The 17,097-nt window shown below is 37.9% G+C and overlaps 10 protein-coding genes across 10 annotated transcripts; 3 read left to right on the top strand and 7 right to left on the bottom strand. All coding sequences in view use genetic code 12, as the record gives it.

Moving 5' to 3' along the window:
• Positions 1-256: 256 nt before the first annotated feature.
• Positions 257-2,077, bottom strand: DEHA2B06094g (DEHA2B06094p; the record flags this gene model as incomplete). Its single annotated transcript, XM_457226.1, has 1 exon — positions 257-2,077. One exon carries the CDS (start codon positions 2,075-2,077, stop codon positions 257-259), a length of 1,821 nt encoding a protein of 606 aa, XP_457226.1.
• Positions 2,078-2,300: 223 nt separating this feature from the next.
• On the bottom strand, positions 2,301-4,232 carry DEHA2B06072g (DEHA2B06072p; the record flags this gene model as incomplete). Its single annotated transcript, XM_457225.1, has 1 exon — positions 2,301-4,232. One exon carries the CDS (start codon positions 4,230-4,232, stop codon positions 2,301-2,303), a length of 1,932 nt encoding a protein of 643 aa, XP_457225.2.
• A 188-nt stretch (positions 4,233-4,420) lies between these two features.
• DEHA2B06050g (DEHA2B06050p) lies at positions 4,421-4,882 on the top strand (the record flags this gene model as incomplete). Its single annotated transcript, XM_457224.2, has 1 exon — positions 4,421-4,882. The coding sequence occupies one exon, from the start codon at positions 4,421-4,423 to the stop codon at positions 4,880-4,882; it is 462 nt and encodes a 153-aa protein (XP_457224.2).
• A 42-nt stretch (positions 4,883-4,924) lies between these two features.
• DEHA2B06028g (DEHA2B06028p) lies at positions 4,925-8,662 on the bottom strand (the record flags this gene model as incomplete). Its single annotated transcript, XM_457223.1, has 1 exon — positions 4,925-8,662. The coding sequence occupies one exon, from the start codon at positions 8,660-8,662 to the stop codon at positions 4,925-4,927; it is 3,738 nt and encodes a 1,245-aa protein (XP_457223.2).
• A 184-nt stretch (positions 8,663-8,846) lies between these two features.
• On the top strand, positions 8,847-9,506 carry DEHA2B06006g (DEHA2B06006p; the record flags this gene model as incomplete). Its single annotated transcript, XM_457222.1, has 1 exon — positions 8,847-9,506. One exon carries the CDS (start codon positions 8,847-8,849, stop codon positions 9,504-9,506), a length of 660 nt encoding a protein of 219 aa, XP_457222.2.
• Positions 9,507-9,629: 123 nt separating this feature from the next.
• On the bottom strand, positions 9,630-10,829 carry DEHA2B05984g (DEHA2B05984p; the record flags this gene model as incomplete). Its single annotated transcript, XM_457221.2, has 1 exon — positions 9,630-10,829. One exon carries the CDS (start codon positions 10,827-10,829, stop codon positions 9,630-9,632), a length of 1,200 nt encoding a protein of 399 aa, XP_457221.2.
• A 172-nt stretch (positions 10,830-11,001) lies between these two features.
• DEHA2B05962g (DEHA2B05962p) lies at positions 11,002-12,249 on the top strand (the record flags this gene model as incomplete). The annotated part of the gene is made up of 1 exon (XM_457220.1): positions 11,002-12,249. One exon carries the CDS (start codon positions 11,002-11,004, stop codon positions 12,247-12,249), a length of 1,248 nt encoding a protein of 415 aa, XP_457220.2.
• Positions 12,250-12,323: 74 nt separating this feature from the next.
• Positions 12,324-12,926, bottom strand: DEHA2B05940g (DEHA2B05940p; the record flags this gene model as incomplete). Its single annotated transcript, XM_457219.1, has 1 exon — positions 12,324-12,926. The coding sequence occupies one exon, from the start codon at positions 12,924-12,926 to the stop codon at positions 12,324-12,326; it is 603 nt and encodes a 200-aa protein (XP_457219.2).
• A 314-nt stretch (positions 12,927-13,240) lies between these two features.
• DEHA2B05918g (DEHA2B05918p) lies at positions 13,241-13,921 on the bottom strand (the record flags this gene model as incomplete). The annotated part of the gene is made up of 3 exons (XM_457218.1): positions 13,241-13,516; positions 13,627-13,845; positions 13,919-13,921. 3 exons carry the CDS (start codon positions 13,919-13,921, stop codon positions 13,241-13,243), a joined length of 498 nt encoding a protein of 165 aa, XP_457218.1.
• Positions 13,922-14,211: 290 nt separating this feature from the next.
• DEHA2B05896g (DEHA2B05896p) lies at positions 14,212-16,317 on the bottom strand (the record flags this gene model as incomplete). Its single annotated transcript, XM_457217.1, has 1 exon — positions 14,212-16,317. The coding sequence occupies one exon, from the start codon at positions 16,315-16,317 to the stop codon at positions 14,212-14,214; it is 2,106 nt and encodes a 701-aa protein (XP_457217.1).
• Between the last annotated feature and the right edge of the window lie 780 nt (positions 16,318-17,097).

Below are 17,097 nucleotides of genomic sequence, written 5' to 3'. Positions count from 1 at the left end.
TTAACAATTTAATCTTGATGTATAAATAGCGCTCGCAACTTTAGCCACAAATATCTACACGGTGGTAAAAAGTATTTATAAATTTATAATACTTAGATAATAATATAAGAAAAGGTTATATACATATAAATCATCAAAATCAAACCGATTGAATTATGAATTTGCATGGGAGTATCGAATTCTGAACAGTTTGTAGCTCAGTATAATTTCGAAAGATAAGCAATTTTTAAGGTTGACAGAAGCTAAACTAATAATTTTACATCATTGATTTTCTCATAACTTCTTCAATCTTTTTGGTTAAGATTGGATCATTCTTGATTCTCTTTTGCATCTTAGTAGCTTCAGCAAACGAAGTGGCTTGAACCTTTTCTTCGATGGTTCTAGCTAAGTTTGAAGACTCTTCGAATAAGACAATAGCCTCATCGACTTGTTCCTTTTGTAATTTGATTTGAGCTAAGGAAATTCTTGCTAATTCAGACTTTGGATCTAATTCACACGCATCGGTTAATAATTTTTCGGATTCATCCATTCTTTCTAAGCTTTCTCTGGAAATCAAAGTTGCTTTGTTAATCAATGGTAAAGCACCAACTGAGTAAGTTGGTAAAGCAGTTTGCAATCTAGCAGCGGTATCAAATTGCTTACATGCAGCTTGAATGTCACCACGATCAGCTAAGATTTCACCATAGTAATTAGGAATTTCTGGAGAAGTAGGGAACTTCAACTTGGCTTCAGTGAATTTGTCTTCAGCAGCCTTAATATCACCATTCTTGTAAGTGATACAAGCTAATTGGATATGAGCGTAAACATTATTTGGATTCAAGTCCTTAGCTAAGGTGAAGTTTTCTTCAGCCTTTTGCAAATCACCGGTAAGATAGTATAATTGACCTAAGTGGTAGAAAGTATCAGGGAACTTAGGATTGATACGCTTGGCTTCTTCGAAGTCACTAATGGCTTCAGCGAAAGAGGCCTTATCAGCATTGATTAAAGCTCTAAAGATGTAAGTTCTTGGTCTTGGTTTTAAAGCCATAGCCTTGGCGATATCAGAAGCAGCAGCAGTTGGGTCATTCTTCAAGAATTTGATGGCAGCCGAGTATTCTAAAGCAATTGAAGCCTTAGCAGCGGCATCAGACTTGTTGGTCAATTCTTCAATGTTATAAGCTTCAACAGCTTGGTTGAACAAGGTGTCGGCCTTTTCGTAACCTTCTTGGGTGTTGGAGTTAATGTTAGCTAAAGCGTCAAACAAGAACTTGTCAGAACCTTCAGATGATTCGCTTAAACCTTCAGGGTTAGTTTCTGGGACGAAGGCGCCAAAGAAAGAACCGATTGTGGATGCCGATGGCAATTCAAGAGTTCTGTTCTTCAAGTTTGCTTCGACAATCTTAACAGAATGCTTCTTCAACACTCTTTCTAAAACTTGCTCGACAGACTTGTTGCTGAAACCACCGTAGATAGTCAAAGCAGTCAAGTCAAACATAGCATCGGTGTACTTTTCCAAGATTTCGTACGAGGTTGCACGACGCAACACACACTTAGTGTAGTCTGGCTTTATCTTGATCGCCTCGGTGGTATCCTTGATGACGTTCTCATGGTCGTTTAACGCGGCGTAACAAGCAGATCTGTTGGAAAAAAATACCGGATCAGTTTTCAACTTTAATGCTGCCGAGTAGTACACAATCGCTTCGTCGTACTTCTTGTTCTTGAATTCGGTGTTACCGTCCTCCTTCAATGCAATTGCCCACTCATCTTTTTCTTTTTCCGACAATTTAGCGACGGCGTCGTCCCCGATCTGTGGAACTCCCTTCGCATCAACTGGGTACAATTTTTCACCCGAGCTCACGCTCTTTTCGGTGCTGTCACTGGCAGATGCTCCTGATTCACCTTCACCGTTCTTAGCCTTCTTCTTAGACTTCTTCTTCTTTTTTTTCGAGCTCGAGTCTGATTGTGAATCACTCTTTCCTAATTGTTGCTGACTGTAATAGTAGTAAGCTCCAGCGGCGGAAACTCCCGCTAAAGCGGTAAGCGCAATGGCTGTTCTATTCCTAGCAAAGAAGTTGGTAGTGTTATCCATTCCGGACATTTTATATGCGTTTATCGATTAAATGTATTAGAATAAATAGATGGATAGAATTGCCTCTAAATATGTCTACTAGTGGATTTGAGAACAATTTTTCACTGGCCGTGAAATTTCGTCCCGACAAGATTTGTGAAACGCACTACCTCTGTATATTATATAATCATGATATAGTAGACATAGAGTAGGTAAAGCATCAGCCATGCACTTACCAGGTAAGGCCAGGCATTCAGGTATCGTCTAGGTTATTGTAGTACTGTTCGTGTTGTTGGTAGCGGCGTCTTGCTCGCAAATGTTCGCTATTGTCCTGGTAGGAGCTTTCTCTGACAACATCATCGTAGGTGGGCAATGGCTGGGGGTCAGAGGAGTCGTCATCGTAGGAGACAACGTCGGAGGAGGTTGATTGCTTGCGCTTTTCGGGTGGGAACACGGGTCTCTGGGGGAGTGTGGGGGTTACTTCTGATGAGAAGGAGCCTTGGGTTTTTTCGTCTCCCGGGAATGGGTATGAGGGTCTTGGAGAGTCGTTTATCTTGCTGGGCAAGCTAGTTCCCGAGGCATTGGAATGGAGGGTGCTTGTCATATTCAAGCCACTCAACACCTTGATGTCAGGGCATTGGAGGTCGACATATTGCACCTTACGTTCGACTTCGCTGGCGTTGGTGGGGTTCGATATCTTCTCGCATGAAATGGCCGCCACGATGGAGAGTCGGTACGAACGCGAGATGTTGCACGTCTTGAAGGACGGCGACAAATAGTCGGGCAACACGCAGTTGTCGTAATACTTTCTGGGAATCTCGAGCTCGTACACATCCTTGAGCGTGGCATTGGCGCTGGTCGCGGACGACGACTTCAGACGTCTGCAATTCTTCAAGTCGAACTTTAGGTTCTGGTATGCGTTGTTGCATATGTTGATATTGTCGACGTGTTTGGCCTTGTGAATGTCCAGGAGGGATCCATCGGTCTCTAGTACCGATATGACCGTGGTGGAGGTTAGTTCAATTATCAACTTCTGTAAATATATGACACCAAGCCCATTACTTTCGTCGGGCTTTCCGTATTGCGCCAACGAGTACCGTGATGGCTTTAGGTTCGAAACGAAATACAACTTGAACGATGGAGCCTTGGTGGGAATCAAAAAGGCGGGGTGCCTGAACCTCACTTCAAACGAAAATGGAACATCTTTGAACTCTACGCCCACAAGGTCTTTCTTATTGCGGGTTGCCAGTGAACTAGATATACCACTAGGTGCAGTGGAAGGAGCGTTCATGAACCGCAGCAAAAACCCTTTTCGAGACGCCGAAGCCGATGTCGTAGGAGTTTGCGGAAGTGGTTTCTTCTCTGGAGGCACTACAAGGCCCACAATCTCCGGAATTCTATCCGAAAACATCATTTCTTTCCTCACAAAAACTTCTCTATATTCTTCATAATCTCCCCCGTGGACCAACGGCTGGTTATGGCTATCCAAATCCAACGGCAAGAATATGAAAGGGTCTACAGACCGCAAATTTGTCTTCAAAAATGATGAACGCTTGCATGTCACCTTTACGTAGTACTTGATACTAGCAAACTCACCCAACCCACTCAACGACGGCGGAAGCTGGCTCACAATATGGTAATCGCGCTGTTTTTGCGATACAGCACCTCCTTTAGTCGGCTGATTGTATTGCTGGGCCATATTCTTGATCGTATTGGCATTGAAGTTCCCATTGTTGATGATCAAATCAAAATTCTTCTTGTTGAACAGCACCTTGTTCGTGATCCCTTGAAGCTGTACACACGAATTGTTCAACGGAAGCTTGAATTCAAATGGATAGCTGTAATTTCCCGGCGTCAACGTAAAGTCTTTCGCTTGCGAAACCTGTCTAACATTGTCTGGCGGGAAAACAATCACCGTATCATACAACGCTTTGTGCACATCTTGGAGCAACTTCTCCTTCTTATCTCGATCTTTTCTCCCCCTATCACGTCTACCAGTGTCCCGTCGTTCCCGAGGAATACTGAGCTGTGATTTCGAAACCCCCTCGAGCTTCACCTGAATATAATTAAGCGTAATCGAATTTGTCACTATCAACCGGACCGTGCCTTTAATTATGTCGTAATTTGTGAACGTTCCTCCCGTAGAAGTACGGTCAATCTCAATTTTTACATCACTTGATCCCATGATATTCCCTTATTTATCCATAACACCTATGCTTTAACGATATTAACGGTTATCTACTTGCTATTTGATGTTTCCTTTGTTATCATTCACAGAATTCTTTTTTGTTAGTGACCTGTATATAATCAAACCTCATAAATCTTGCTTTCTCCTTGCCGACTTTCCTTTGTCAACGGCAATTGATCCTCTAAATGTTTGTTTGTCGTCCTTCTAGTTTAAATTTTATCAAACAAACCGTTGGATATCCTAAATTTAATACTAGATTTTCTACGAGTTACTTAAATCAAGCTAGATCTTTATCCAATTCGTTAAAAATGTCCGCTCCTGCTACTACTCAAGTTGAAATTTTGCAAGAAGGTGATGGAAAGACCTTCCCAAAGCCAGGTGATTTAGTCACCATTCACTACACCGGTACCTTAGAAAACGGTAAGAAGTTTGACTCTTCGCGTGACAGAGGTAAGCCATTCCAATGCACAATTGGTGTTGGTCAAGTAATTGTTGGATGGGACACTGGTATCCCTAAATTGTCGGTTGGATCTCGTGCTAAGTTGTCGATTCCAGGCCATGAGGCTTACGGCGACAGAGGATTCCCAGGTTTGATTCCACCTAACGCTACTTTGCTCTTCGACGTTGAATTGTTGAACGTCAATTAGAGTGCTAAATGGGTATATACAAATCTATATATGAATATATGTTTAGTGAGAAGATGAGGCCGAGGCGTGGTCGTTGAGCTGCCAGTAGAGTGAATTGTTATTTTTGACCACGACGTTTTCACACACGGCAAGCGTGGGCAATGTGACTTTGTAGTGGACATCGTAGACTTTGAATTGTGGGAGTGCGATGAGGCGTTGGCTCGTGTTATTGGTGAGCTTGGCATAGAACTCAATGATATTTCTGTTGAACGGTAATACGGGGAATGCGGACTGCCTCAATGGCACGACGTTTCTGTCGTCATCGAATTGCCATTCGATGTCGTCATTGATCTCATCCGTGCTCAATTGGGTGGTGAACATGAAGATTCTGGGTGTAGGATTTTCAATGATGTATTTGAATTTGGCCATGTTGGTGTCTTTGAATTCCAATGCTAACAATACTCGTGGGTCAGATAATGGTAACACTATCTGCCATTCGATGCTCTTGAATTCGCTTATACTGTCGCTGTCTTCTCGCTTCCATTTGATATTCACAGAAGCATTAACCATCACATTTCGATGCGAGAAACCGTTTTTACTTCTAGTAGTAAATAACTGAGTTATGCTATTCTTGCTTATCGTCTCCAGGTCCACTGTTTCGACAACTAGTTCGGAATTTTTGGATTTAATACTAAACTTTGCCTCTTCAATTTGAAGCTTGTTGTCTTCATTAGTTTGAGCAAGATTATCCACTAACGATAGCTTTCCCATCCATAATCTCGTAGCAATAGGCATCGAATAATTACTCACCTTGTCATGAGAACTTGAATCTTCAGAATCTGGTGAAAGAATAAATGGACACGGCATATCAGCCGTATCCTCATTTCTATACCTTGGACTAATGCTAAATTTGCAATCGAATGGGCTACTAATAACTGGTAGTGTGTAGTCAGCCGTATCATATATCGCTAAGCTATCATCATCGTGATTATCATCCCCTTCTTCGCTTACTAGTGTCTTGAGATCGATCGACACTCTAAACATGTTATTCAGAGCAATGGCATTATCATCGCCATTGATGGACGAATTGAGAATACTGATGTTCAAGTTATGGGTTTTAGACTCCTCGTCGCTTGAAACTAACGATTTCAAACTCAACGGCTCGTCATCTTTCAATTCGTCCCAATTAACTTGAGTGGTTAACGGGGAAATAAACCCCTGGTCTTGTCCATCAGAAATTATCTTGACTTTCGGTGCTAACAGAATTTTTTTATAGGAAACTTTTTGATTCTTAGGACTCTTGTATTGAATCCGAAATGGGATCGAAATCCTTTCACCCACAATGATTGGATTTGCAACTGAAGATTTCATTGTAATTGTCACGTCTGGCTTCAAGGGTAAAACCCTAATTACATGAGGGGATTGGCTATACAACCTAACGGCTTTTTTTTGTAGCTTAGAGTCAGCTGTGCCAGAGTACATCCATTTATGGTGCGAAACGTTTGCTAAATTCTCATCATCTATAGCGATTTTATCTTTTCTGGTTAATTTTAATTCCTTTTCGTTAGATGATACGTTGATTTCGATATCTAAACCAATAGATCCTATCATATATGATCCAGCCTTTTGAGAAACCTGTGAAAACTGTAAAACCTTACAAGCATTCTCGTCATCAGAATCAGAAAACATTATGTTGAATTCTCCATCCAATGTATTTCCGTTCTCATTCACTTCAATATTTTGCAAGAAATCAGATGATAGGATCAGGTTCTGTACCATGACGACATCCTTATACGCACTCGAGCCAGATGTTTCACCCTGTTTAACGAACTTCACTTCACATTTTTTAATTGATAAGCGGACTTGAGTATCATCGTGTCCTTCTGAAAGAAGCGCTTTCAAATGCTGAAGGTATATGAGAGGCTTGAAGGTTATTTGACAAACACAGGACTCATATAGTGAACATTCATTAGGTCCTACTTTTTCGTAGTTCTCGCTAAGAAGCAAAGCATCGGCATCAACTAATTTAATGCCCTTACCATCCAAATCATGTAAGTCAATTGTATTTGAATCAAATCCGTTTATATTAATTTGGGAGTGCAAATTGCCGCTTGTAAATGGATTAGACGATAGTCTTAAAATGGTACTTAAAGCCTTCTTAGAATTCTTGCTATTTGAATAGTGCTTCAATAAATTTTGAAGTACAATCTCAGAAATTCTACTGTCTCCAAACTGGGCTTCAGATAAACATAGCTCATAGTATTCGATCACTTTGGCTAATGAATCTTCATCTGACAACTTTGAATATTCGTATGCAATTAACCAACTAATGTATTGATCCATACTTTGAAGATTACTATGTCCATCAGATGAACTACTAAGAGAACCGTCATTTTGTAAGCATTCTTTTGCATTTAATAGAAGCATAATTTTCCGCTTTGAGACAGTCTCCAAGTCTCTTGAGTCACTTAAATATTTAAGCGCATTCTTCTTACCAGAGCTTTCAGTACAATATTCGGCTGACTTTAAGAATACGAATTCTGGACTTGTTATTAAATCATAGTCATGAGTTTCATGAAACTGCACACCTCCAAATATCTTAAATACTTTGGAATTTTTAGATTTCTTTTTGTAGCCTTTTATATTTAACGAATTCAAAATTGATATCGGTACTAACTTCATCAATTCAGCTAGCCATTGGTACTGAATCGATACCCAATTATTATTGTCGCCATTATTGCCACCAAGAATATCAAGCACATTGATAATATGGGCTTTATGTTTTTTCAAGGCCGAAATTGGCTCCTCTAATGATAAATAACCTCTGACAATATGGAATGCAATAACATCAATAAAAGTTCGAAATTGTTCATATAATAGTAAATCGTGGCGAGAAACCGAGTCTTCATTGATCAAGTTGGCAAAACTGTCCCTTGATAATTCAATCATATCCTGGTATGCATATTCGAGAAACTTCAAACTTGATTCTAAATTATGTGGATGTGACAATTGATGAAGTATTCCTTGTTTAATAAGGTTACGGGTTTCAAGAAACATAGGTGTAAGTTCTATTTTAGTATCGATATTTGAAGTGGAAGGGCAAGAATAATATTTCTTGTGACGTTGTTTAACTTTATTCTCTATGCTTGAATAGAAATCCACTGCGACAGATTTCAAGTTAGATAGTATGCTTGAAACCAATATCTCGGAATCACGACGGACTGTATCAGGACATGTATTCAAGTATATCAAACCGGTCAATTTTGGAAGGCCGGTAGCTTGTCGTAATTTATTGATCCGATCGTCATCAGCATTAATATCTTCCGAGTCCGAAACGATTATAACAACAAGATTAACACGGCTCTCTTGATATGCATTCTTCAATGAATTAATTCGTTCTGCCAATTCATCATCATTCTCTATAGCCTGACCCAACTTAAAAGTTACTATACTAGCAAATGGAAGATCTTCTATATACTTCTTAAACCATTTTTCAGATAATATACCATTGGGGAAAAGATCAGACTTCGTATTAAATGGTGAAATAATGGAATGTTCATCTTCGTTCGTCTTCCTTTTGGCTCCTTCGGGCAATTGATATTCAGGTGCTTCAATTACTTTAATTCTATATTTAATATTCAGGAGTCTATTTTTGATAATGGAATTATCCCATATAGCATCTTTAATATTGAATTGATCAAAGGTTTTAACCAAATTAGAAACAACTTCAGACGATTCTTCAATTTGAAAAAATAAAAGAGGCACTAATTGCTGGAGAAATAACGGATTATAATTCTCCATTGTCTAATCCGTTTTCTATTTATCTATCGAGTATTAAGTGATAAGTAGAGCGTTTGATAAAGAAAGGGCAGTCAGTTTTGTGATACTTTGAAAAATTATGAAGTAGGATTATAAACTCTATGATTTTACTACAATCTAATTTTCGTTTTTTCTTATATTATTAAGCGTAATACTAAACTTAAGCATGTCAGACCCTATAAATGCTAACCCAACGGTTATAGATGTTTCAAACTTGCCTACGAGGTTCGATGATTCGGAAATCCAGGAGAAAGAGGTGGCTAGAAATACCGAATTAGTGGATAGAATATTATCACTTTCTTTATTGAATCAAGGTAGTTTAACCCATACTGATACTGAATTAATGCCGGATCTAGTTTCTGATGTAGAAGCTGATACATCATCCATGGAAGAAGAATTATTAGATGAAACCGATGACCAAGAAGAAGAAGACGTAATTGATGCGCAAGAAATATTTGATTTAATTTCTACTATTTCAGATCCAGAACATCCATTAACATTAGCGCAGTTGGCGGTGGTTAACTTGGTAGATATCAAAGTAACACATGGAGCAAACAAACATACTGATATCTCCGAGATTTTGATTAAAATAACACCAACCATTACACATTGTTCATTAGCGACTCTTATTGGGTTGGGAATCAGAGTGAGATTAGAAAGATGCCTCCCACCGCGCTTCCGGATAATCATCCTTATTAAAGAAGGCACTCATCAATCTGAGAACCAGGTGAACAAGCAGTTAAACGATAAAGAAAGAGTTGCAGCTGCTTGCGAAAACGATCAATTATTAAGTGTTATCCTGCAAATGTTAAGTACATGCAAGTGATGCCAGTTACAATAGCACATCAAATCAAGTTTAGGATAAACGGAGTTATGGGATAATTAAATAATAATACTAACAATAATACATACACATAAATAAATAAATAATTCGTCATAAAATAATCACTCAGGACTTTTGATAGAAGTTATAGGCCTTTCGTTGCCCGTATAGTATAATCATCTGGCTTATATCGATGAATATAAATTTCACCACGTATTTATTAACGAATTCAAGAATTTTGACTAACTCATAAGATTCTTGTGAATGATCTAAGTGCTTAATAACTCTTCTTGTTAAGAACTTGAGCCTTTTCATTTGCGAATAATATTCAAATTTGTCCCGCTGATTCTCCTGTTTTTGAGTAGCAGTCAATATCGGAAGCTGATTCTCCTTTGGGGACGGTATGGTTAATATTCTACCTTCAGTTATTTCCGGAGATGCGAACGATGAACTTCCTCTTCTTCTTGAATTAAACGAGTTATTTGTCATAGTTGTGCTGACGCTGTTTCTATTGCTGTATGGTGTATTTGAAGGGGACGAAATATTTGATGTCACCGATCCAGTCAGGCGATGCTTTCTCAATTTATTGTAGATTCTCGACTTTGATAAGATATTGTTAAGTCCCTGCTTTCTTTTCTCCTCATTCTTAACGGTTCCATTAGGATATACGATGCTACTCGCGTCATTCGCGTCGACTGACTGACCACCTGTAGACAGAACTCTTTTCTTCGTTGACATCGAAGAACTTCTTCTGCTTGAATACCCATTAAAAATAGAAAACCTTGTTTTCAGCGAAGTAGTAGAGATATTGGTCTGAGCCCGACTGATGTTGTTTGAATCATAAATACTAGCATCCTCGTCATCTTCTTCCTTCAAGGAATCACAAATTGAATTGTGACGTGATCCGTCTTCTTGACAAGGGATTTCGTACACTTTAAACGCGGTAAGCAATTTTTCGTAATAACTTATAATCTTATCATCTATTTGTACAACCTGGTCAATTGTCCCAGGTAATTCTTTTTCAATCATGTTGTTGATCTCCAATAACATATTGGATTTTATTTTGATGTCTTTAATCGTAACCTCCCCCTTGAGCCATGTATCATGAGGCAAATAAACTCTGTTCAATACCTCTATAGGTTCTCTATTCATAATATAGTGTATACCTTGTTCTTCGGTCTGTAGAATAACATTCTCGTCAGATACATTTAAAACCTTCGATAAAAATAAGTACATCTTTTTATACTTTGCAGTATCCACAGGAATTGAAAGCGAAAGTGATTGAAAAGCCTGAGTAGTATCCGAATGTTTCATTGCAATCGACATCTCCTAATGGTATTTTTAACTTTGTTAACAGCTGCAAACTATCGTAAACAGATCGTAAACAGTTTAATTAACTACTTTATCGATAGACGTAGCCTTGATTTTTCAACCGCGACATAAAATTCCATTTCGAGTTAAATTAACAATGGAATGCAATTTATACTCTTTGTAAACGATGTTCTCGTCATCAAAGAAACCTAGGTTTAACCTAGACTTATCAATTCATGAGATATCTAACATACCGCATGTTAACGGTTATTGTTATATTGATGTTCAGGTGAGGGACGGTAAGAAAAGAAAACCACACCTTTTGCTGAAAGCATCTTCAAATGATATTGGCAATTCAAATACACCATTAGATAGGTTTGAAGGGTCATATTCATCCAGTGATGTATCTACATCTACGTCTATGAAGAAGATTCATAATTTCAAGTGTAAATTTAATTTCAATATGAATTGCAATTTGAAGTTCTTAGTGAAGAAGAAGAATAATCGAATTTCCAGCAAGTATTTGCTTATGAAGGTATACTATGTAACTGAAGACGACGTAAAACATAAAGATCATGAAAGAATTGTGTCTCATAGAGGACACAAGATAGAATTGGGTAGATTAGAACTCAATTTATCGGAATACATAAATGTTGAAGAGCCCCTAACTTCGAAATACCTAATGAGCAACTCAAAAGTGAATTCGATTTTAAATTTGACAGTTTTCTTGAGTGAATTGCCAGAAGGCTATGACTTTCATACTCAATTACAAGTGAGTGATGAAAGTGCACATACCTCGACATCCGGATCTTTGAATAAAGCCAATACAAAAGTACAAAGTAAACCAGCAAAGAGTAAAAATACGAAATATAATGCACCCAATTTAGAACGTACTAAAATATTTGGAGGTCTTAACGATGTTATAAAGTCTTCTGAGACGTCTCCACTGGCTAATCTGTCTACATCATCCATTCCAAGTGATGATTCTGACAAGCAATCTCAAGTGCAGCAAAATCATGGTCCACCTAATAGAGCAGATATACGTGATTATGAATCTACCACTTCTAAACAACGTTCTAGTGGAGAACACGGAACTACCCCATCGAATATTATTAGCTCCGCTAACATAGTGAATGAAACCAGAAATGCTAATGTCATGATGGACCCAATTGTAAGTAGCTTATACCTGAAAATTCTCGAGTCCACATGGGACCCAGAATTGCAGGATTTATTACAATTTACACCTCAAGAATGTATTAATGATATATTTGATAATGATGGAGATGGGTGGAACAAAGCCGTATCTCAAAATTTCGGCAGCTGGTCAGACGAGAATAATGATGATGAAAGTATAAAGAATATCAATGGGTTAATTAATGAAGCTTCTTTCAGGGAAGATTTACGGAGTTGGACTATAAATGATATTCGTCCTTGAAGTGAAACAACTAACTCGACAGTTATGTATAGTATAGATATTTATGGCTATGTAATTTTTAATAACTTAATTTTTCAATTGCGCAAAGACGATATTAATGCCAAAGATCTAACTCTGTTGGTAATTTTAAGCAAATGTTTTAATGCTTTGTCAACGTTTGCTCCCTCTATTTGCTGAACACTTGCATACTTAAGAATTGAAGGGAAATGAATCGAATAGTAATCCAAGAAGACTTTTTCGGTATCCAAAATGGAGTCATTGGTATGGTCATTCTGAACAGTGTCATAATCATCCATAACGCCATTCAACAAATAAACCAAGCTACTCTCAACATTATATGAATCACCCTGTAAATTTCGATACGAGTTGGTAGCGGGATCTCTTATTTCAATATTTTCACAGTAATAATCTCGATTTTTTAAAGGCGACGATGTATATGGCAAATATTTACAATGCTGACAGTTCTTAAAATTGGACTTGTGACACAGCTTCTTATAACATCTAAATTTTCTAGTATCATATTTGCCTTTGAATTTTCCCAAAGGAATTAGGAGAGTTTTTGGGACATATGATTCATTGGATTTGATTTCTTGCTTATCATGGCCGCTTGTGCCCTTAATACGTACACAATTATTAGACAAATTGCAATTCAACAATTCAGGTATAAAGGTATTCATTAGTGGTCAATCAAGCAAATGTATGTTAGCAACGTAACTGTTTTAAATGGTTTGTATGTCATCAAACATATATACTTTTTTTTGCACCCGGGGTTCTGTGGTATATTTTCTCACACAAAGGATTTTAATTACAATACTATTAAATGATTGCAGAAACATTATACTGGCTGATCACACAAGTAGAGCATAATACCAGTATTGGTAATTGCATAGAATTAAAAAAAAATTCACGTAATATTATAGTACATAATCTATTTGTCAAATCGTAAACCTCATCATCATTAATGATTGGAAAACTCCTGAATTAAATTCAACTAAAATTTGCTTTGGTTAGCACCATTACCTTGGCCTTGTCCGTGACCTTGTCCATGACCATGACTACTATAACTATGACCTTGATTTTGGTTTTGGTTTTGATTTTGGTTTTGATTTTGATTTTGACGACGGTTATTGTATCCACCATTTCTGTTATTATTTTGATTGTTGTAGTTTCTCCTGTTATTGTAGTTTCCACCCCCCGTTCTTCTCCTTTGATTTCTGTTTCTTTGTTCCATATTCAAAATATTTTGTTCCTTGGCATAATCCATAATCTATATATTGTTAGTAAAACTTCCCCCGAATTATAGTTTATCAAAAAAATGATAATCCATATAAAAACTATATGTACAATCATTCCTATGAATCTCCGATTTAAACATACCTCTTCTGGTAATCTCAAATATTTAATATGGTTACCTCTAATGTAGCATTCTGGTAATTTGACAAATGTTTCTCCATTTGAAGATGACTGAATTACGTCCTTTAAAGTTAAGTTCATCCATGAGTCGCAATTAACTAATTGTCCGTTTAAACTCTCCCCATTCTTTAATTCAACTAAAATAGGTTGATTCTTAGCTGATGTCAACAAATATAATGGCAACTATAAAAGTGTTAGAATCTTCCTCAAAAAATATTGCTTTCATAAATCTGTCTCAACAGCTCATTACACATACCATGTTATAATTATTTTATGCTTATACTTAGAATCTCTTGCTCTTTAAACCTAGTACATCTCGTTATGTTAATCCAGCAAACTTCCGATGTTGAGAATCAATTGGGTAAACACACTACTCTCTTGATAATGTCCATTTAGATTTTATTAATGAATTGAAGTATATAAAGAAGTACAGAATTGAAGTAAATGAACACTATATATGAAGGAGAAGGAACACAAATAACAGAAACAAAATATATAAACAACTTTTCAATTACCAGTTGTAATGTTAAAATATTGCGAGAAATAGAATCAAGTTGCGTCATCAGTAGGTGGAACTGAATTACCTCTTAATGTTAATGGATAGACATTAGCATCTTCGGTGGCATCATCGTCTTCGTTCTCTCCCAATTTGAATCCAATATAGTCGTCCGTATTTAACGATTGATGAGCCTCTTGTAATGAGCCCAAGTCACCAGGAGTCATTAGGCCAACCTTACTTCTTGGGGAACCAGGAACAGATAATGGTCTAGTTAATTTTAAGTTGGAAGTATTGTTGAAAGGGTTAGCACCATTCTTAAACTTATCAGGATAAGCTCTTTTCAACGATAGCTGTCTGGCCTTGATGTACTCCAAGCCCATTCTCTTCCAGTCTAATAAATCTGATAATCTTTCAGTTCTATTTCTTTGGTTGATTCTTTGTCTTCTTGTCTTTTCAGCAAAGTCGAACATATAGTCAGTCAACTGGTTGATGGACTCATCGACCGCTTTCATTCTTCTGTCAACGATGTAAATACCATAGTCCGAAGTATTTTCAATGAGGTCCTCCATATAACAACCGAACCCTGACAAGTTAGTGGTGATAGATGGAACACCCATAACAGTACATTCGGCAGGTGTGTAACCCCAAGGTTCGTAATAGGATGGGAAAACACCCAAATGACAACCTCTGACAAATTCGTCGTAATCTAACGACAAAATAGGGTTATTAGCATTTAAGAATTCAGGATGGAAAATGATCTTAACTCTATCATCCGGCTTGTTAAATAATTCAACCCTTCTAATATGGTTCAATACAGGATCTGTGGAATCGTCAGTCATGTTATGGGTGACAATTGGTGGTAAACCATCTCTCTTCAAAGCAAAGATTCTTCTCTTTAGTAAAACCCTATCGGCCGGTTTAATCAAATCATCAATGGATGGAACTTCATTTCCATTGGCGGTTGTGGTTGAGTGATTATTTGGAAATCTAGCGCAATGCTCAAATAATCTTTCACCGACCTTCTTTTGGACCTCCTCAATGGTGCCTTCCAATTGCTTGATAACAGCTTGACCCTTCAAGGTTTCAACAGTATATGAGTTAGTTTTACCAGGCATAATAATGAAGGCAACGATGGTCATTTTCGATCCAGCCTCCTTCAATCTATGATTTAATCTAGCCAATGATTCAACGAAAAAGTCACAGCCCTTATTTCTAAATTCGTATCTACCGGCAATAAAGAAGTATAAAGTATTATCCAAATCGAAATCATAATTTCCGTAAAAGTGACCTTTAACGAACTCATTGATTTTTTCCTTCTTCAACGCATGCAAGTTTTGGAATTCATGGACTGCTTGGAACTTGACCACATTCAAACCATTTGGCAAGACACCATCAGGCTTTCTTTTCAATAAATGTTCAGCTTCAAAAGCAGTGATATGAGAAACGGTGGTGAAAACATCTGCCGAGTGTGTAGCAGACCTCTCAATACAATAACGATGGTAAATACCTCTCTTTCCTGCTTCAGCGTCCACATCAAAATTGGCTAAGTTGTTATAGAAATCAGTGGACCCAGCACACAAATATCTTCCGAGCAAAGTGGCATGAGTAGTGAAAACTGTAGTGACATCAATTCTTCTCTTACGGCACAATGGCAATGCAATCCCGGCCAACCATTCGTGACAATGACAAATAACAGCTCTTTCACGATCATGGTACACCAACTCACCCAAAAACCATGCAACTAAGTATCCCAATAAAATAGCCTCGCTACTTTCTTGATCGTGCTCTGGGGTTGGAATACCCGCAATATTCCACAAGTCTGCTTTCCACTCATTAAGATGGTGTCCTGCCGAATGGATATCGAACAATAACACTCTAGGTGCCCCTTCAATCAACCAACGCCCGTATAACCATCTGATCCCCCTCTCACTCATTGAATCCAAAGCCTTCAAGATCAACGGATCCTTTACTGGCAACTCCTCCACCTCAATCTGAGCTGAATTATAATTCAATGGCCCTATCAACGTATACCGTTCCCTATACTCAGCAACGGTAATAGGGGCCTTCGATTTCAACACCGAATAGATCCCTCCAACCTTGTGTGCCACTTCCGTGGCCACTTCGAAAAGTAAATGATTTTTAATGTCCCTAGTCATAATCCCTTATTCCGCAATCAATGAACGGATTACTATCAAAAATCGTTAGCTTCTGTTTTATAAACTTATCTCGATAAAATTTACCAATGAACAACACGTCGACGGTCTTCAAATCAATTTTTCTGTGAATTGGCAGGTTATGAAGTATTTATTCAACAATCCCCCCTGGACATTATTTTGCAAGCAAAAGAGCTGGAATTATGTGGGTAACTTCCTATAGTGAATGATCAGTCTATATGCAGAATGCATCTAATTGAACAACGTATATAATAAAAGAGTAAGTATATTATGCCCTTGAGGAGTATATATACTATAACAGGCATCTACAGGGCATTCTTGACAGTGGCTACGGCCTAAGGTATTGGTACGATGGCATTTATGTATAATTAAGTAGAGAAAACCTGAACTAGTTGCCAGTTTTGTGCAGAGCTGGTTAATATATTCATGTGAGTTTCTCGTAAAATAGCGAGAAAGTGTTGCCCGAGAGAGTTTATCGGGGACAGGAGATGCTCTCTTCCAGGTACGTTACCTATTATGTGTTATGAGTGCACACTGTACACTGAAAATGGCCAACAAAAGGCCGAATTGAGTCCATGGATGGGGAACCTTGCTAATAGTCGCAGTACATTAGCACCGCAGGGTAATATTGGGACATAAAGTGGGGGAGCGGAGGAAATTTTTCACTGTTGACTATAAACCGAATTGGGTTAGGGATCGAAGATTATTAGTGACAAGGAAATGCCAGGAGGCTAAAGGTAGTGATTTGGAGATTGTTCGGAT

This window comes from Debaryomyces hansenii (assembly GCF_000006445.2).
Source record: "Debaryomyces hansenii CBS767 chromosome B complete sequence".
NCBI lineage: Eukaryota > Fungi > Ascomycota > Pichiomycetes > Serinales > Debaryomycetaceae > Debaryomyces > Debaryomyces hansenii.
This window is presented reverse-complemented; position numbering and strand designations above follow the sequence as displayed.